This window comes from Seriola aureovittata, chromosome 16 (genome assembly GCF_021018895.1).
Source record: "Seriola aureovittata isolate HTS-2021-v1 ecotype China chromosome 16, ASM2101889v1, whole genome shotgun sequence".
NCBI lineage: Eukaryota > Metazoa > Chordata > Actinopteri > Carangiformes > Carangidae > Seriola > Seriola aureovittata.
Genome location: NC_079379.1, coordinates 15,422,441 through 15,442,039, shown reverse-complemented (window position 1 = coordinate 15,442,039; position 19,599 = coordinate 15,422,441). Strand labels below are relative to the sequence as shown.

General features: G+C 48.5%; 1 protein-coding gene across 5 annotated transcripts; it reads right to left on the bottom strand.

The window, feature by feature from the left end:
- Positions 1-157: 157 nt before the first annotated feature.
- ahdc1 (AT hook, DNA binding motif, containing 1) lies at positions 158-19,489 on the bottom strand. Of its 5 annotated transcripts, none has more exons than XM_056400015.1 (7): positions 18,531-19,489; positions 16,722-16,804; positions 7,682-7,876; positions 6,059-7,380; positions 4,218-5,941; positions 1,955-3,722; positions 158-1,441 (listed from the first exon to the last, which is right to left on the bottom strand). In XM_056400015.1, exons 4-6 carry the CDS (start codon positions 7,265-7,267, stop codon positions 1,961-1,963), a joined length of 4,695 nt encoding a protein of 1,564 aa, XP_056255990.1. In that variant the 5' UTR covers positions 7,268-7,380; positions 7,682-7,876; positions 16,722-16,804; positions 18,531-19,489; the 3' UTR covers positions 158-1,441; positions 1,955-1,960. The 5 variants fall into 5 exon arrangements, with proteins under 5 accessions (XP_056255990.1, XP_056255993.1, XP_056255989.1 ...); XM_056400018.1 differs by having other exon boundaries at positions 7,763-7,876; XM_056400014.1 differs by lacking the exon at positions 16,722-16,804.
- Between the last annotated feature and the right edge of the window lie 110 nt (positions 19,490-19,599).

Here is a 19,599-nt window from a genome sequence, read left to right as displayed (position 1 = left end):
CACGCACATGCACACACATACTCACACACACACACACATACTCACACACACACACACACACACACACACACACACACACACACACACACACACAAACATGCTCACACCTCCCTTAATCCCTTAAAGAAGCAGGATGCTATAGACAGGATTACCAATGGCAAGAACAGAATGTGTATTTAAATATTTTGCACCTCAGATACATACATGATATGTAACAGACAGATATACAATTTTTTTCATCACAAAAACCACCAAACAACACAAGACCACAGAAAAAAGAAGGGAGAGAGTGAAAGAAAGAATGAGGCCCCGCCAAGACTTTGGTGTCTGGGGAGCTTCACTCCTTTTGACCCCATAGGCACGCACGCATACTCACACACACGCACATATAGGCACACATACACACAAATACATGCATCACGCAAACACAACCTCCTCTGTCTCACATTTGCACACAGAAAACAAGAGTCTCTTTGGGGCCATTGTGTGATTTCAATGTCTCTTTCCCTTGTAGTTAAAACAGCAAAACACAGGATGTTGAGTCTCCATGCTGCAATCCCCCCCACACCCACCCACCTACCCCCCCAGAGCAGAGAAACCATGGCAGAACGCTGAGGAGGGCATGTTGATGACGGACCTTCAGAGTGAAGAGGGGGCCCCCTGGCTTGGAGCTGGAGTCATATGTACAGATGCTGGTATTTCAAGAGCAGAAACTGGTTTAGTCCACTTTTCTCTTATGGGACACGACACAAGGAGTGCACAGAGCGGGACATTTGCAAGGCTCATGGTATTTAAAAAGTTGATTTGGGCTCAGATGCGGTTCAGGTTAGAGCACAAGACAGAAATGCAGTGTTGGCGAGTCGAGTGCAGAACACGGTTGCTGGTTTAGCAAAGAAGGGGAGTTGAGAGAGGACAGAGAAAAGAAACAGAAAGAGAGATAGAGCATTGTGATCCTAGTTTGTCCATATTGCAGATGTACAGAACAACACCAGAAAGATTTGGTGAGATACAGACTTCTGGGAAACAGAGTCCTCTATGTGTCACAGCAGGACTCAACAGAATGAGGAAATAGATTTGTCTCTGTCCGCCAGCGTCTGGTATTCATCTGTCAGCTCCTCTTTGCCAGTCCCTCGTTCCAGCGTAGAGTGTGAGTGAGTGTGTACACGTATGATTTTATGTGTTCAGGTTTAGGTAGTGAATTCATCTGCACATGCGTGTGTGTGTGTGTGTGTGTGTGTGTGTGTGTGTGTGTGTGTGTGTGTGTGTACATGCTCGGGTGTTTAAGTTGCGGTTGATTTTGATTGTCAGTGCTGGAGAATTAAAGCTTTACTGTCCAAAGCTGGCAGCTAAATTCTCACCCTTCATTTCACAGTCTCTCACAAAGAAGTCTCCTTAACAAAAAAAATGTTTGCAAATCTGTAAAAGCTTGGATTGAATGCACCTGAAAGAAAAACAAAGGGAGAGAGAAAGAGATGAAGGGAAAGAGAGTAATATATGAGAGTGTGATATTTTTGACAGTGGTAAAGCTTAATAGGTCCTTGTAAACACATCTTCAGTGTTTGATGTGGTTCTAAAAGCAATGTAGTACATATGTGTACACTGTGGTGCTGCTGCTGTTGCACTCTTGAACATACAGTATTCTGAGACACAGGCTACTATAAAACACATTCAAATCTACCTTGAAAATGGAGTCTTGCAAAAGCATTTTTTTAACCTGACCTTTCTATATACTAATTAGATAAAGCTTTTTTGTAAATCTGATAAAAAAAAATTAACTGTTATGTTTATATTAGCTATTCATTTATTAATCACAACTACTAATAGTGCTTCGTCATCCAATTAAATATCAAGTAATGAAATACTTTCAAAACACTTGGCAACTTCATCCTCATTAATCAAACACTCCTCTAGAAATGTCGGCCTTATTGGTTGTATGAAGGTTAAATACACTCACCTGCTGTTACAGGCTGGTGACGCTGAAGCTGTCATCATTGGCTGGGTCCAGGAGCTGGCACAGCACCCCACCTCCCTGAGCCACCTGGGAGGGGTAGCGGTGTCCCATGCCCTGGTAGGATTGGTGGGACAGGGAGAAGCCGCTAGTGTCCTCCTGATGGGGCGAGGAGTCGAGGGGAGGTTTGGGGAATGGGGAGTGAGGCAGGGGACCCTGGCAAAGGCCTGTGCTCATGGCGTGGGGGGTCAGATCCCGCTTGTGGGCAGTCATGGTGGAGGGAGGGCTGCGCTCCTCGTAAAGCACAGGCGTTGAGTGGGAGAGGAGGCTGGGGCTGGGGTTGGAGTGTGTGTGGGAGGGGAGATGAGTGTTGGGGTTGGTGTGTGCATTGTGGAGGGGCTGATTGTTGGTGTGAGGGTTTGAGTGGGTGAGGGGGTTGCTTTGGAGATGTGAGGTGGGATGGGTGTTGGTGTGTGAGCTCAGGTTTGCGTGAGGCTGTGTGTTGTGATGGTGTGTGTCGTGGGGAGTCGGGGTTATATGTGTGTGTGAGTGTGTGTTTGCGTTTGGGCTAGCGAGTGGATTGCCATGTGCGTTTCCATGAGGACTTGTGTGCGGGTTGCTGTGTGTGTGCACGGCTGTATTTGAGTGTGTGCTGTGTGAGTGTGGGCTGGGGCTGCCGCTGTGCGATGTCTGTCCGTACCAGTAGGGGGAGCTGCAGTAGCTGGGGGAGTCATACTGCGAGAACTGGGGGTCTTTTGGAGGCGGGCGATGTGAGGGACTCAGTGCAGTGCCGCAGTGGGGTGTTACTCGTGGTGAGGGAGAGCAGGAAGGGGAGAAGGTCCTGGATGGGACTGGGTGATAGGACTGGGGCGGAGGAGGGGTGGGCTTGGGAGGGTAAGGGGGAGATGAGACACTGGGTGAGAGGGAAGAGGAGGACTCTCCAGGGTATAAGGCTGGATATCGCTCTTCAGAGGAAGGTGTAGAAGGGTGGGCAGAATAAGGGGAGGGGTACTCACAGGGGTCCTGGAGGTAGCTGGAGGGTGGTGCAGGATTGGGAGTGGCCAGGGGAGAGAGGCTACTACTGTCTCCGCTGTAATAGTCCAGCACCTCCTGGAACAGCCCAGACCCCTCTGGACCTCCAGCAGACACTACTACTCCTGCTCCTGATGTAGAGACAGCCTTGCCCCTGCCTTTAGCTCCTGATGGCCGCTCTCTCTGACAAGGAGATAACCCCCCTCTGCCTCCTCTAGACCCTCTGCCCCGTCCACCAACCCCTCCCCGTTTAGGTCCTGGAGTGGGCGTTGGTGAGGGACTGGATGGGGAATCAGAGTGTAACGCAGAACCCCCCTCTTTTTCTGATTGTGCTTCAGTCCGTTTCCTGCGACCGCGGCCAGGTTTGCTGGTCCCCCCGCCCTGGAAGAGGACGCTCTGGCTCCAGTTATAGGAGGGTCCCGAAGCACTCTCATGCCAATCCATCATCAATTTCTCCAGGCTGGACAGACTTGACTGACCCCCCTCTGCACTAACAGAAGCAGCCTCGTTCAGCTTATATGTGCCACCTGCGGAGCTCGGTCCACTGCCAGTGGCTACAGAGCCAAGATGTGAAGAGTCAGAAGAGGATTCTGATAAACTTTCAGGAAAAGGTTGTCGCTTGGCTTTCTGGGGGGTGTAATTCGAGATATCCAAGATGTCTTTGGACTCGTTGGAGCCATATTCACTGTAGCCATGATACTGAGTCCCAAAGCTGTCCGTTGACCAGCCGCCATAACCTTGTCTGAAGAAAAGAAAAACACAAAAAGAGCAACAAAAATGATAAAAACATACAAACATGACTTCAGCAATATGTCTATATTTGAGAAATAGTTCAGTTTCAACTGCTCTTTGTTGCAGCTCCAGCAGTCAGTAATAGGACCCTGAAGAGAAAACTCTCAATGCGGGTTCTGATTATGTATTCCTATGGATAACCACAGTGCACATTTTAGCCCTGAGTTAACTAATGTCAGGTATTGACTGTTAATTGGCACACGGTGGACAGGGTAAAATTGAAAATGAAGTGCTGGAGTGAAACATTTATATTAAGCAAATCTAATCACTTTGATCCTGCCATGGTCTGACTTTTATTAGTTTGTACTTCTCTATTTAATGGAAGAAAACATTTAATCCCATATTCATTTAAAAATCTTTCATACCAAGTGAGATTTTGTGTGAAAAAACAACTCAGAAATATCTTGAATTCATAAAATTAGTTATTGAGTGACAAGTGATTTACCTGAAGCTCCACTGATTGGAGTTGTACTGTTTGTATCCTTCTGGGGAGGAGGAGCTGAACTGGCTGCCTTTGGCCACAGCCATGTACCCTCCTCCAGGTGATGTGGGTCCTGTTGACTCCCCCCGCATGGAGGAATGACCTGCTGCAGGGTATCCACAAAAGCCCCGCTTGGCTGCTGCCTGGTAGCTAGAGTAACCAATCTGGCCAACAGGGGTGGCCTTTCCACTGCTGTGTCCAGACCCGTATGCAAAGCTGCAGTCTGAGGATCTCTGTGACACTGCAGGAGAAGAGGAGGAGTAGCCAGAGGAGTAGTGGCCATAAGAGGCAGGATGGGGGGAGCTGGGAGAGTGTGAGAGAGATGGAGGAGTGGACTTGAGATAGGTAGAGGTGGTGGGCGATGTTTGGGCCAGGCTGCCATAGCTGTACGGTGGCCTGGCCGAGGAGCAATGTGTTTGGGCTGAACCCTCTACTACAGAACTTGCACCCTTGGAGCACCACTTGGAGAATGCAGGGGACCAGCTGTGCCCGGCAGCTGGGCTGGATGGCTCATAACCAGGGGTGGATGAAGCTTTGCGGGGATCTGACTGAGAGGAGGACATGTCCAACAGGTCTGATGAATCATCGGAGTCGAGCAGTGACCGGAAATATCCAGCAAACAGGCCTTGTGAGTCTTCCCCAACTGGCCCAACCCCTCTGCTTCCTCCTAGACTGCTGTAGGCACCCCCCCTTCCAACCTCACAGGAAGAAAAGCCCCCTCTTGGAGATCCACAGAGCTGAAACCCAGCCAGACCTTTCTCCTTTTCAATACCCCCCTCCTCTCCCCAACCACCTGCCCCATTGGGCCAGTCTTGCCCCATGGAAACTCCTTCTCCTTTAAATGCACCATTTTTTCTCATACGTCTTTTCCTGACTATTTTCTCTCCCCCAGGCTCAGTTCCTACGATACCCCCTCCCCGTCCAACCCCGCCTCCACCCACCCCCTTTCCCCTTTTCCTAGGTAATCCATGGTCAGACAGAGGGCTCAGTTTCCGCTTCTTGCCGATGGATTCAAAGAAGTCACTGAAGGTGCTCTTATTGCGCTCACTGCCCCCAATCCCCCCTGCTGCTCCTCCACCTCTTCCAAGGCCCCCTCCTCTGCCACCGCGTGGGCGTCTAAACCCAGTTAGCCGATGGAGTAGGGTGGATATTCCAGGGTTTTCCAAGGGGGCATGAAAGCTTTCTGGCTCACTGGGGGTCCAGCATCGAGGGGGAGAGCAGCGGCCAGTGGCAGGGGGCTGACGGTTTAAAAAAGCCAGTTTAGACAGAACGTCCCCATACTCTGTTTTCACATCATTAGTATCATTAACATAAGATGGATAAGGAGAAGGGAGTTTAGTCCGACGACGCCTCCGGGGCTTTTTGGGCTGGTCTCCATTACCACTGGCACTGCTGGGATTCGGAGGCTCTCCGGGTATTCCTGGCAGAGGCTGTTTAGGTGGCCGTCCCCGCCTGCGTTTGAGAATAACAGGCAGCTCTCCAGGAGGGAACATCACCATAACACTCTTCCCATTGTTCTTCATGCGGAGAAGTGCGGTCGGCTCTCGAACTGCCTCCGAGCCCTCCAGTCCGCCATCATTGCCTTTCTCTGTGCCTGTAACTGTCTCCAAATTGGAAATCTTGTAGCTCTTCTGTCGGCGACTAAGACTGACAGGAATGCGAGCCACCTTGACAACAATCTTCCTCACCTGTAAAGCAGAGACCAACATAAAACATATGTAACTGAAAATTATTTCATACATGATATAATATTGTATAATGTATTATGAGTAAGCACAGTGACATGTAACAATTAATGAACTTACACCAACATAACGTCCACATTTCCGGTTATTGGGAGCAGATACCCCTGACTCTGCAACAGGTTCCTCCTTCACATTCAGCAGAGATGCAGGGATGGTGGACGTGTTCACAAATGCGTGATGAGGGGTAACACGATGATGAATGGACTGCGCTGCCTGACGCTGTTTCATGACACTTTTAGGAGCTGCTTTTTGGACAGATTTTGGCGCGGGCCTAGACCTGGATTTAGGTCCAGGTTTATGCCCAAGTCTGGGCCCAGGTTTAGGTGTAGCTTTAGGGACAGGTTTGGGTACAGTTAGAGCAAGAGCGACGTCTGTAGGGCAGGGAGCCGTGGGGAGAACAGCTTCAACAGGCTTATGATCTTCCTTCTCGCCAACCGCCACTTCCTCTTCTTTAACCCTCCAGATCTTCTCCTCTATTACTTCATCCACCTCCTCTCCTCCCCTCTCCCTCACTGCTCTCTTCTCCCCATCCTCTATGCTTCGGCGGAGGCGTGAGGATTTGCGCAGGTGACAGGGGAAGCGGGGACGTCCAGAGCTGCGGAGTGCATACTTCTTCTCAGCCTCCACAGGAAGAGGAGAGGAGCCTGGGTTTGTGTTTGGACCAATAGGAACTGGACAAAAGGTTGAGGGCATGTCTGTCTCTGGTGTGAGGATAGGGGCTGCGAGCTGATTGGTGGAGGAAGGATGATTCCCGAGTGCCAAAGACAGGGGTTGAGGTGAGGTTGTGTGTATGGCCTCTGGCGTGAGAGTTCTGGAGTGTTCTGGCCCAACAGAACCCGTATGTGCATTGATATCCATGTGTCCACAATTATCCATGTGTGCGTGTGAAACAGCCTGCGCATGCACATCTGGGTCTATGTGCGTCTGCATGTTTCTAAATGTCTCTGCGAATGTATGTGTCTCGGCTGTAGTGTGAGTCTCCGTCTGCCTCCGCCGGCAGGTGTTGTGCCCCAGTCTTCTCTGTAGGTGGAGGCCGTTGGCCAGGGCAGAAGGAGAGGAAGGGGGAAAGTGGTCGGAGGTCACCGGTGCCAGTCCATCGTTGGAGGGATCTTGGGACTCCGCCTGGAACCCAAGCTCCCTGGTCCAGAGCTCGGGCCGTTCCAGCTCCTCCAGCCCTCCAACGCACCCTTTTTCCTCTGCCTGGTCCCCACCACAGCCCACTGGAGCCCCAGATTGGCCTGAAAATAGCTGATCTGACAAGCCACTCATTCAGTGTATGGTCTCGCTGGTAGTGAGGGAGGAAAAAGATGTTTTCTGCTGTATGTAAATGTTTCTTCTTTGTAGCTGTCTTCCTCTAACAGCTAGCAAGAAGACTCAAGGACCTAAGGACAGAGATAAAAGTAATATTATCAACTGGATACTAAGTCCACAAATTTAACATCTCCTTTGTTGTATTTAATACATTTAATCTTAACTCCTTGCCGCTTAATATATTGGTCATTGTAAGGCATCAAACATACTGTACAAATTAAAATCAAACATTTGCAGCACAGATGGAATTGCGGTTGTGTGATGGAATCGTCAACATTTTTGGCAATGGGCCATAAACCTAATCTGTAATGCACTCTACTCTATTAACTGTGCCACCCACACAGCAGCATTACAACATTAGGTTACATTTACCATTCATATTCTACTCAGTTGGTTGCTTTTACTGAATGGTTGTGGCGCTGATTCTGATTTTGATTCTGAGTTGAGCCTCACTCTGTCTGCCTGACTGGCTCTGTTCTGCAGGGGATCATTGGGTCATCAATACTGCAGTGGAGAGCTCACATACTTCTCCCTCTCCCCTCTGCTCCTGTCTTTTGCCCATGGTTGCTAGAGTGAGAGAAAGAGAGAAACAGACAGACAGACAGACAGGCAGACAGACAGGCAGACAGACAGACAGAGGAAGGGACAGAGAGTTGACGGAGGTGGGAGACAGGGTAAGTGGGAAAAAAATAAAGGAAAAGAAAGGAGTGTGGAGGAGGGTGGAGCAGAAAGAATAAGAGATTAGTACATGATGTCACAGCACGCATCAGACCAGACTAGAATCAGTATTTTGGTAAGCGCTGCACCATCTCACATCAGACGCAATTATTTTGGAAGATGACTTGCAATATGAAATTTTAAAGTCTAATTGTCGTTAGTGTTTCGTTTTGCTGTGTACCAGCAGATTGTAGGTGCACATGTAAGGCAGAGCAACTTTACACTCTTCTGTTGGATTTTCACACATGCTGTTGATCATAACTACATGATGATGGCCAGACTCACAGAATGGTGTATTGTGTATGGGAACTGAGAGAGTTTTGCGACGTTTTTCACTCTCACCATATTTGAGTGAACAGATGCACATGTTGTAAAAATCCAGAAATTACAATAAACAATTGAGCAGGGGCACACACACACACACTGACACACACACACACACACACTGCATGCCCCATTTCACCAAAACTATTCAAATGCATTACAAAGCATTAGACTTGGAGGGTACAAGAAGAATGAGAATGTGTGAATAATCGCAGCCACCAGGGGGAAGCAGAGAGGTGATGAATAGAGAGGTGTTAAGAGGATGGAGAGATGAAGGTGACAGAAAGACAGGAACGACTGGAGGATTATAGAAACCCAGAGCAGAGGAGAACTGCAAGTACAGACAGCCAGAAGAGAAAGAAATCTTATGAAATCTGGACCACACGTGCTATCAGACTCGCATGTGACTGGATGCGTGCACACATTCAAACACAAATGCAAGCATGCGTGCCACTGTTGCACGCACATACGCGCACGGCTGGCTCCAGCACGGCACCACACTCTCCACATACAACACAATCCTGTCCATCGTCAGATCTCTCTGCCTCTCTCTCCAACATATGGCTCTGATTAGGAGGGTGGGAGAAGGACAGAGAGAGTGAGAGAGAAAGAGAAAGAGGGGGAACAGGGAGCGGAGGGGGCGAGAGACACTAGAATGACTGAGTGAATTGGTGAGAAAGTATGAGAAAAGGCAAGAGACAAGAAGTACAGGGAGGTGAAAGACGTGATCGAGACAGGGGAAGGATGATAAGTGGTCGGATAGTCTGAGGCAGACAGATTTTAGGTATGAGGGAGAAAAAGTTGAAAGAGGCAAGAGGAGGGAGAAGTAGAGGAGGAGGAAGCAGAAGAGGAAGAGGAGGAGGAGGAGTGGGAGTTTTGCTGTAGCAGAGTTTGGGGCTGAACACATGGAGCAGAGCAACCTCAACGTTCTGCTGCTCTGAGGAATGACACAACTGGGACAGACAAACATGGAGATGAACACACACACACACACACACACACACACACTACACATAGTTTCTTTAACCCCATCACCCATTCCCTCCCATGCCCAGTGCTGTCTCCCCACCTCCCTCTCTCCCTCCCTCTCTTCTCTCCTATTCTCGTTCTCACTTCCTCTCTCGTCTAATTAACAGCATTCATTAATTAAGGCTCCATCTGACCGGTGTGTGAGAGAAGGAGAAGAACACATGCTTTAATTAAACATTGCTGCACATGTGCTTACACATACATGCACGCACTGTCACTCACACACACACAGCGACACAAACCAACACACAAAGACACATGCAAATATGCCCCCACAGCTTCATCCTCCCACACACTCACACATCGATTTGCACATAAAGACATACATATCACACACACACGCACACATGTATAGTCATGCACGATCACACACAAAACAAAGACACACATGCAAATATCCCTCTACTGTGCTCTGCGGGGGGCATCCTGACAGGGCTTAGATGCCAGCCTATCAAACACTCCCACTATCCCACATTGTTTAAGCAAATACTCCTGGCATCCATCAGTCGCCATTCCAATATATTCACTGTCATACGTAGCAAATGCGTTTTGGTGCATTTTACTGTGAATGGCTCTGGGGCTTTGGAACACACAGTGGCGTAGTATTGTCTGTGTGAAAACAGCCGATGGTGTGCACGGCTCCCACATGATGATCTGTTGAATGTGTTTCACAAAGAGCAGCTCTCATATGAATGATATTGTTTGAAAATGTTTGATACTGTACATTTTTCATCTGCTCATAAAAGTTTTTGGTGCTTATTGTGCGCTTGCAGGAAAGGCAACAACAACACAACATGCCAGAGAGTGTATGTGCGCACATGCCAGTGTGAAATCAGAGACTAGAACCTGTCATTTTCCAGTTTGGGCAGTTGCCCTGTTGTGCATAGTCTGAGAGGAACAATCATTCTGTACATGGTAGCTGTACAGCATATCTATTCTCTTCCCATCTATCTCACTGCCACAAAGGCTTGCAGACTCACAGGCCTGCCAGCAGCAACCCTCAATGAGGAACTAGACCCTGTGTGTGTGTGTGTGTGTGTGTGTGTGTGTGTGTGTGTGTGTGTGTGTGTGTGTGTGTGTGTGTGTGTGTGTGTGTGTGTGTGTGTGTGTGTGTGTTTGTGTGTGTGTGTGTGTGTGTGTGTGTCTGTGTGTGTGTATGTGTGTGTGTGAGTGTGGATGTGTGCGCGCATGCATGTGTGTGTTTGTGAATGTGCGCGTGTATGAGTGTGTCTTCCTGGGTGTGTTTGTAAAAGCACTCACTGAGCTCTAACGGGTGTGCAGTTGTTGCTAAGAGACAGGCAGCAGCACCGAAACAGCATGGGGGGGTGTAAGGGAGGGGGACACAGAGGGGAGAGAGAAAGAGAGAAAGGTAGTGAGAGAGAGAGGTGGTGAGGGGAGGAGGGGGAGCTCCACAGAGAGGTTTAGACAGATAAGAAGAGGAGGGGGTGGGGGGGGGGTGGAGAAAGTGTATGTGAGGCCAGGAGAGAGAGAGAGGTGGGGAGGGGGAAGTGGGTCAGGGGGTCCACAGAGACTGAGTGACACCACGCAGAAACTCAGCTACTGTCAGCCTCTCGTTCCCCCACACCACCTCAACCCTGATGCAACCTCGACCTGCAGCTCCATCAGCCTCATAGCTCCATATAACACACATGACAACACACAACTTCTACAGACAGAAAAACATCAGTCAAAAGAATAATGAGGAAAATAACACGAAAGACAATGAACCAAACTGTTAGACAACTTGATGACAAACTGTTTTCGAGTCATTCTTGAGATGTGTTCAGTGGGAAATGGTGAGGAAAAGAAGTGTGTCATGTTGTATTCCAGATGGCAAACATCAGTCTGACTTTGTCAATGAAACATCACACATTATATAATATTAACAAAGCATCACTTTAGAGTGGTTGATGAAGTGCAAACACTGCCTGTGTGTAGTGATCATATTAAATAGTAGGCCTACTACTACGAATAGGCCTCTGAGTGTGGTGCATTATATGTAAAAAAAAAAAAAAAAAAAAAAAAGCAGATTAAATGGAAATGTAGTTCTAATGCATATTGATGTAATTTCACATCGTCTTTAGAATTGAAAAAAACTCCTTTATTTAATTTCAGCCACATCACAGAAACACACGAACAACCTCCATTTAACACGAGCACAACCTAGACATAATCTTAAAATGATGTTGACGTGATGGATTTTAAGGCAGTATTTTTATTCCCACTGTGGGTAAAAGATTTCAATATTTACCCAACACTCGGCTGAACTGTGGAAAGTTTTACATCAACCAAATGAGAAGAAAAACAATGAAATTGAAGTTAGAAGGTCTTCTCTTAACCACAGTGGATTGCAGCTCAACAAGCAGTAACAGTCCCAATCCAAACTCTTCCAATCAACAGACCTGGGTTGTTTGGGAGCTTGAGGTGTGGGTAAGTGTGCAAAAGGAGGTGAGGAATGTTATACACACTTATTGCACTACTGTGGCCGACGCGCCTGCACACAAAATACCTAAAACAACCCCTCACAACAGAGGTGAACTTTGGGCTTTGGTGGGCTGCAGCTCCATGCACACACATGTCACTCAAGCGGAGACAGTCCAACAAGCATACTCACATACAGACCCCCCGCCCCAGACCCACCCACCCACACACTCTCACTCTCCTTCCCTTTGACCTCTCCTCTTGTTCTCACCCACTCATATCCCACCCAATCCTACTGCCCCCCTCCAAAAAAAGAAAAACCACCACCTCCCCAGCTGCAGGAAATTCCTAATGATCTCCATCATCAGTGTGCGCGCTGTATCTCCTGCCAAGAGCAAGCACGTGCACGCATATACACACACACACACATGCAACAAACACACACACAAAGCATATAAATGAACAGAGACCAACGCATAAACCATATGTGCAGACAAACAAAAAGACAGACAGACGTTCAGACACGCAGACACACATCTAACGTAAACAGACTTCACACGGACCAGATACAGTGGCGGATCTGCCAAGGATGCACACAGGGGACCGCAGAAGTAGCTCCAAACACTAGACAACACATAACCAGGACCCCCCACCCCTCTGACTGTCTTACTATCTGACTGTTGTTTCTGCAGGAACCTACATGGTGTAGTTATTTTAAGTCAAGGAGGACTGTATTACCCCTTCCTCTCCTTCAGCCCCCCCCCCACATCACTTCTCTTCCTCACGGTTCTCTCTCTCACACACACACACACACACACACACACACACAGACACACACACACACACACACACACACATCCCACCTCCGCTTTCTCTCCCACAACACACGCTCCCACTCCCCACCAGCCCTCCCTCATCTTCAACTCATCCTGACACTCTCTATCCTCTCTCACTCTCCTGCAGGCAGTTTCCTGGCTCTGCTGATGGCCGCCCCTCAGTCAGGTCATGTGACCAACCGCACCAGCTGGGAACAGCTAGGAGTGTGCACATGTGCGCACACAAACGGCATGCAGGATTACACACAAACACGGACACACAGGGATACGTCTTGAAACACACACAAACACATGCAAATACAAGGAGATGAAACCAACCACTTAGGTGCAAACACAGAAACACTCCCAGTTACAGTTCACGCAGGTGCACACGCACACACTGAGCTGACAAACACGCAGAAACACACAAGTGCAAGAAAAGATGCACGCTCCACGTAGTCACGCTGGCAAGAACTCACAGACACACTTAAAAACCACACTTACTGACACACATAGAAATAGCCATGCATATCTACCTCACACACAGAGGACACACAAACCAGATGCTTGGGCCCCGACACACACTCAGACCTTGAGGCCAGTGTTTTGGAGAGGGGCCTCTGTGCTGCGGCCCTGACTTCCTGACTCCTCCTCCTCCCTCCATACTCCTGTTCCACAGTTGCTGTGGGAGACGCTGCTGCAGCGCCCGTTGCCAAGGAGAAGGCTGCTGGCTGTTTGAACAACAATGGCCGCCTTGTGAACATTCCAACTGTAGGTACTGACAGCTCATCAGCCACAGCCTCGACATACACACCTCTCAAAAAGCACACACAGACACACGCATGCTGCTCACACTACACACCGACGCTACACCACTGTACCTCTCCGGTTCTTGGCCTCAAGCCTGAGCGAGGTAACACACTCAGACACAAACACAATCAGGCATGCACACAAACGCACGCGCACACACACACACACACACACACATCTGTGCACGCTCTAAGAAATTATGACTTCTGCTGAGAGGATAAGAAACCCTTTCGTCCCCTTTCCGTCTACCTGCATCTCCCTACCATCTCTCTTCCTCTCTCTCTCTCACTCATAGACACACACGCACACACACACACACACACACACTCAGTGCGCAGTGCATTCATCCATCTTCCCCCTTCTCCCCGACTACTCTCTGTCTTTCTCTCTTATCTCTTTCTCTCTCCTCCCCCTCCACAGCCTCCTGCGTTCACTCTCTCACTCGCTCTTCACTTGCTCATCCCTGCCTCTCTCTCCCTTTCTGTCTCAGGAAGTGTGTGTTCTCACTCCCGCGCACACACTATCATCCTGGCACGCACACATGTGGAGGACACACATTCACACACTGAGAGAGACACACACAATCTCTTTCTCTCCTGGAAGGTAGCGAATCTTTTTGTCCCTTGGGGGCATACACTTCCTCAGAGAAGGAGGGAAAAGGGAAAGAAGAAAGAGAACTAGAAACAAGGGTGGAACGGGCAAGAGAGGAAGAGGAGGAGGAGGAGGGAGAAGGAGAGGAAGGGAGGGAGAGAAGAAAGGAAGGGAAGAGGGTGAAAACTATATTCACGGTGGGGATTTATATACAGACCCCTTAGTGCTCTGATTATCTGTTCATATTGATGGGACGACATTGAAGCCACGGCGCTGGAATGTTGAGACAGTGCTGAAGCCAAATTGGGTAGACTTGGGTGTGTGTGTGAGGGGGGTGGGGGGTGGGGGGGTGTTGAGGAGAATCACTAACAAGTCTCTGCTTATCCTCTGACTCACTGTTTTCAACACACATACCCAGACACATGTATACGCACCCTCACACGCCGCTAAAAACAAAGATAACTCTGACGCACGAGCATGAAGAAACATGAATATCAGACATACTGTACATGTGTGAGTATGTTCATCTGCGGAGAGGTACAGTATGTGTGTGTGTGAGTGTGTGTGTGTGTGTGTGTGTGTGTGAGAGAGAGAGAGAGAGAGAGATGGCGAGTATGTGTTGAGTGTGCCAGACACCGAGAGATGCTTTTGTGCGTGTACGTCTGTGTGTCTGCGTGTTTTCCCCATCTCTCGCTCCTCTTTAATAATTGAGCTGATTCTGTCCAGCTTGTTAGGGAGGTACACAGCAGCTTCACACTCTGTCTTCTCTCCTTCTCATCCTCTCACGCGCTCCATCCCTCCCTCCTCATCCTTCCATCTTGCCACTCTCCCTTCATTTATCACTCCTTCTCCTTCCTGACCCCTCCGTCTCTCTCTTTCTCTCTCTCTGTCCCTTCCCCCAGCTCTCCTCTCTCTTTCTTCGCAAATCCCCTGTTCTTTGACCTCTCCCTCGCCTCTTGCAGTTACACCCCCCCACACACACACACACACACACACACCCTCCGCTCCCCACCCCTCCACCCCACTGCCCTCCATCATCCCTCTCCTCTTGCCTCCCCTCCCTCCATCCTCCGGAGGTGAGAGGTCGAAGCTTCCTCTCCACTGTCAGACTCAAACCGGCTGCAACCAGCCCCTGGGGTGGTAGGAGGAGGGGGGGGGGCAAGGAGAATGAGGAGGTAGGTGAGGAAGGACATGTAGGGAATGGGGGAACAGGAAGGTGGTGGGAGGGGGGGTGATAAGTGGAAGAAAAAAAAGAAGCAGAAGAAGAAGGGACTGACTAAAGGACAGATACATGGGGGGGCAGAGGGGTTAAAACAGGGAAGGAGGCGAGAGAAAAGGGAAGGAGAGATGTCTTCTATTGAGTCAGTGCCTTTGGCGTGGAGGAGCCGTTTTATGAATGTATCGTGTGGGAGGTGACAGAATGTAGCATACAAACACTGCTTACACTAATGCTAAATGGTTGCTGTGTGTGTGGGCGCATCTGTGTGTGTTTATTTGTGTGTGTTTGCCTCTGTGTGTGTGTGTGTGTGTGTGTGTGTGTGTGTGTTTGTGTGTTTGTGTGTGTGTGTGTGTGTGTGTGTGTGTGTGTGTGTGTGTGTGTGTGTGTGGGGGGGAGTTGAACCACGTTTACCTGCCTGTGGCGAAAGCTATTTCACTTCAGGTGACGATTAGATTAATAGGAGTCGTAAAAGACAGTACCCTTCACTCCAAGGACAAAGTAATTATTTTTGCCAGTAGCTCGTTGCATAGTAAAAAAAATATTAAAAGTTTTAAAATATTCCTAAAATGTCCTACGACTCTATATTAAATATGAGGTCTTATAGTCTATAAAGTTGTTTTTGTTTTTTAACAATGGAAACTTTGCAATTCAGTATAACATCTCTGATTTGTGAAAAAAAAGGCAAAAGAAACATTGATATAATTTGCATCTCAATGTCACAGTTTATGCTTAAAGCCATCATCTAATAGCTCTGAGCTCTAACCAACCAGCTTCTGAGTGTGAAAAGATGAGAATTGTTTATGTGAATCTGTGCCCTAAAATCAATTACTCGTGTATTTTGGGAGGCATTTCAAGTGCTGAGTAATAATGGCCTGACTCATTCACAACACTGGTGTAAATTCTCTTTTCCTGAATGGCAGTAATATATCTGTTGTGAAGAGTTCAAAGAGGAGTGCCAGAGTGATCGGCTGACTTTCACAAAACATCAGTTACAAAAAAAAAAAAAAATTAAAAAAAAAAGGTTTTTGTTGCATTTGACAAATCTTGCGCACAGCTAGATGCCAAATGCATGAAATGAGAGGTTTTGTAGTTGTAAGGAGAAGACTGAGATTGTTTTTGGAGAATCAGTGTTTGAACAGACTCAATCTCTGGTAGGATATCATCTGATTTAGATTACTAGAGCTCGTCTGGTGGTAGAATATGTGTGGTCTGTTAGCTCAGGTAAAGGATTAATGAAAGGACCACAAAGAAATTCAATAAATGATTCTATCTTTCAAGAGAATCTTCTTCAGGTTTATACCTGATGCATCAATAAACTGTCACTCTTCCACCATTTAACCATTCAACAGGTTGCACCAGACTGAACTCAAAACTTCTCGAAGCATCGGGAAATCATTGGAAATCCATAAATGCTGCACCAATCAATGTTTCATGCGTCTGTCTGTGTTTGTGTGTGTGTGTGTGTGTATTTGTGTGGGCAACATACATGAATATGTGTCCATTCTGTCTTCTCAATCTCCATGACGACCTCCATATCAAGAGGACATCTGACTATGGCAACCTCACATGCTGATAGGCAGACAGAGAAAACAGGTGATTGGTCGGGCCGTCGGCTGTCATATCAGCAGGGTGCATCTTTGTGACACTGCAACACACATGTGTGTTCTCACACACACGCACACTCTCTGACTTGTCTGTGCCACCAACCCACACACCTACAAACTGCAGCATGGCACAAACAAAAGGTACTTCCACAGCACACACATACACACACACTTGGAAGTACACATGTGCATGCATAAACACACACACACATACACACACAAACATACACACACACACACACACACACACACACACACACACAGAGCTTTGAGACGAGATGTGGTGTGTTAGGTGCGCTGACCCTGCCAATGAGGACAGGAGGAACATCAACGGAGCTACAAGGCCGTTGCTATGACAACTAGCCCCGCTCACACAGGTAGGAGGCACAATAGGCCTAAGCTGTTATATGTTCACATTCTCTGTTTGTCACACACACACACACACACACACACACACACACACACACACACACACACACACACACACACACACACACACACACACACACACAGGGCCATGCACTCAAGACAAGTCTGACAGACAGCGGCTGCATGCCAAGGTAAGGCCATTTCCTTTTCATTCCAGCATTCAGAGGGTTGAAATTATTCATTATGTTCAAGTGGACCTGCCAATAAGAGAACTCACTCTTCAACTAGCGACTGTGAGAGTGAGACTGTGTGAGTATGAGACAGACAGACAGACAGACAGAGCATCACTCTGCATACCAACAGCACCCGCACTAGGGCAGCCTGTGCACGTCTTTGAGGGGCCCTTAAATAACGAACTGTCACTGCCCAGACACTGACATTGACTTCCCTCTCCCTCTCATCCTCCCTCACTGTCCTCTCTTTCAGTTTCTCATGCACTCCTTCTTCCTTTGTCACCCCCCACCCCCCCCTCCCTGCTAAACCACAGACAAGAGCTGATAATCACCACCATGAGTACGCCGTGTCTCTCCAACACGCCGGCCCTGTTTCCACTGCAGGATGTGCTGCTGCTGTGTCCTGCCTAACTGCCCTGATAGCTCAGGGGGGCTGCCGGGATGGAAACCCCGGTAGCTGGACTGATGCTCACCGGGACTCTCTCTGTCTCCTGTTTATATGTAAAGCAAACATCTGTCCATCATGAGAAGCTGGGCTCACAGTCAGACCTCTGGTATGTGCCACTGGTATGTAAATTCATTTTTAGAAAAGTCCCATCAAACTCATACACAGGGCCAATCTTTGGGGATGGCCAATAAATAAGACATGAGGCAGTGTGTGTGCCTGTGTGCCAGCAGTGTGACAGTACCTGGGGAGGTACTGTATACTGTTGCCTTGCCTCCACTATGTATATTCAGTGATAATGAGGCTAAAAGGTGAGAATATTGTAAATCTTTTTTTAAAAAAACAGGCGGGGGTACACAGGGTTCATTGCGCGCACATTCAATCACATTGCGTGTGTGCATGTGTGTTTGAACATCATCATTTTAGATCTTAACCACACACGCTGCATGCCTACAGTAAAGCCCAGATGACCCAGCAGCACGAGCAGTACGCATGCAGAGCTCCCTCCGTTCACGGCACCGATGAGGTTAATGTGAAAAACTCAAAAAGAAACGTAGCCAGAGGTGCGCAGCACAACTGGCTGAGCGGACAGTAAGCAATTTTTTTTTGGTGTTGTGTACACAAGACGCTGCACGCGCACTCACCAAGGGAGAGAGAGAGAGAGTCTGGGGGCTCGCGCTGGCTGCTGGAGCTGTTGCGGTGTCAACGCTGGCTGGCGGGGCTGGCGGCTCGCGCGGCTGTCGGTGGCGGTGCTTCGCTCCTCTCCTCGCCCGGGTCACGGAGCCGTTGCCTTGACGGCTGCAGCCGTCAGCGCGCAGCATTTCCCCTTCATCTGGGCTCCACGCCTCGGAGGGAGAGAGTCCTCCCACATCAATGTAAACGTTGTCTCTTCCTGCCGTCGCGCGCCACCGTCTCGTGCGACTCAACGGAAAAACCGCTCCTCTGGCTCACATCAATATCTGCACCCACAAAGATGGGAAAGCAAAAAAACAAAAGGGGGGAAATTTTCAAAAATAGGGAGCAGGGACGTTGGTTAACAGTCTTCTCCCAAATTAAGGTGCTGACATAACCGCACTAGAGCGCTGTCCTCCGGTTTTGGTGACAGGCACGGGACTCCCCAGTATGCGGGAGGCGAGAATCGACCGTGCGCCCGTGCGTCTCTGCCTCTGCAATTCCAGCTCTGTGTCTCTCTTGCGCCCTAGTCTCCGCTGTGCCTCTCCAACGTGCCTGACTGTCAAAGCCATCCGGGCACCCGTAGCTGGCCTCACTTTACACCTCTGGAACTATGGGAACAGTAGTTCACTGAGGATAGCAAGCGCGAGTGTGAATGAAAAAGAAAGGGAAGAGAGCGAGAGACACAGGGAGAGAAAGAGTGGGAGGACAGAAAATTGTTGTCTGGGATACCAATAACACTAATATCATATGATGTTTCGTATTAAAACCAAAGCTTTACAGATATACTGAATTGGTTGAAGATTTTTTTTGATCACCTCTACTTTTTGACCCTCCTTTTTAGTGAAACGTATTACAAAAATATGACATTTTGCTCGAAGAATAAAACAAATAAATTCTAACCTCAGCCTCAAAAAAATTTAAGCCGGACTGAAGATGACCATTCGTCCCCATTTGTGTCTTTTGTGATGGCACCTGTCTTTGTTATTTGTGCTGCAACTGTGTACATGTCCAAATACACATAGAAAAAGAGACATGCCT

Bases quoted from the DNA above. Each gene is read 5' to 3' on its own strand.
- ahdc1 (XM_056400015.1), bottom strand. From the start codon at position 7,267: ATGAGTGGCTTGTCAGATCAGCTATTTTCAGGCCAATCTGGGGCTCCA. The intron at 5,942-6,058 runs GTAAGTTCATTA...TCTGCTTTACAG, and splicing joins AATGTGGACGTTATGTTGGT to GTGAGGAAGATTGTTGTCAA. The intron at 3,723-4,217 runs GTAAATCACTTG...TCTTTTCTTCAG, and splicing joins TCCAATCAGTGGAGCTTCAG to ACAAGGTTATGGCGGCTGGT.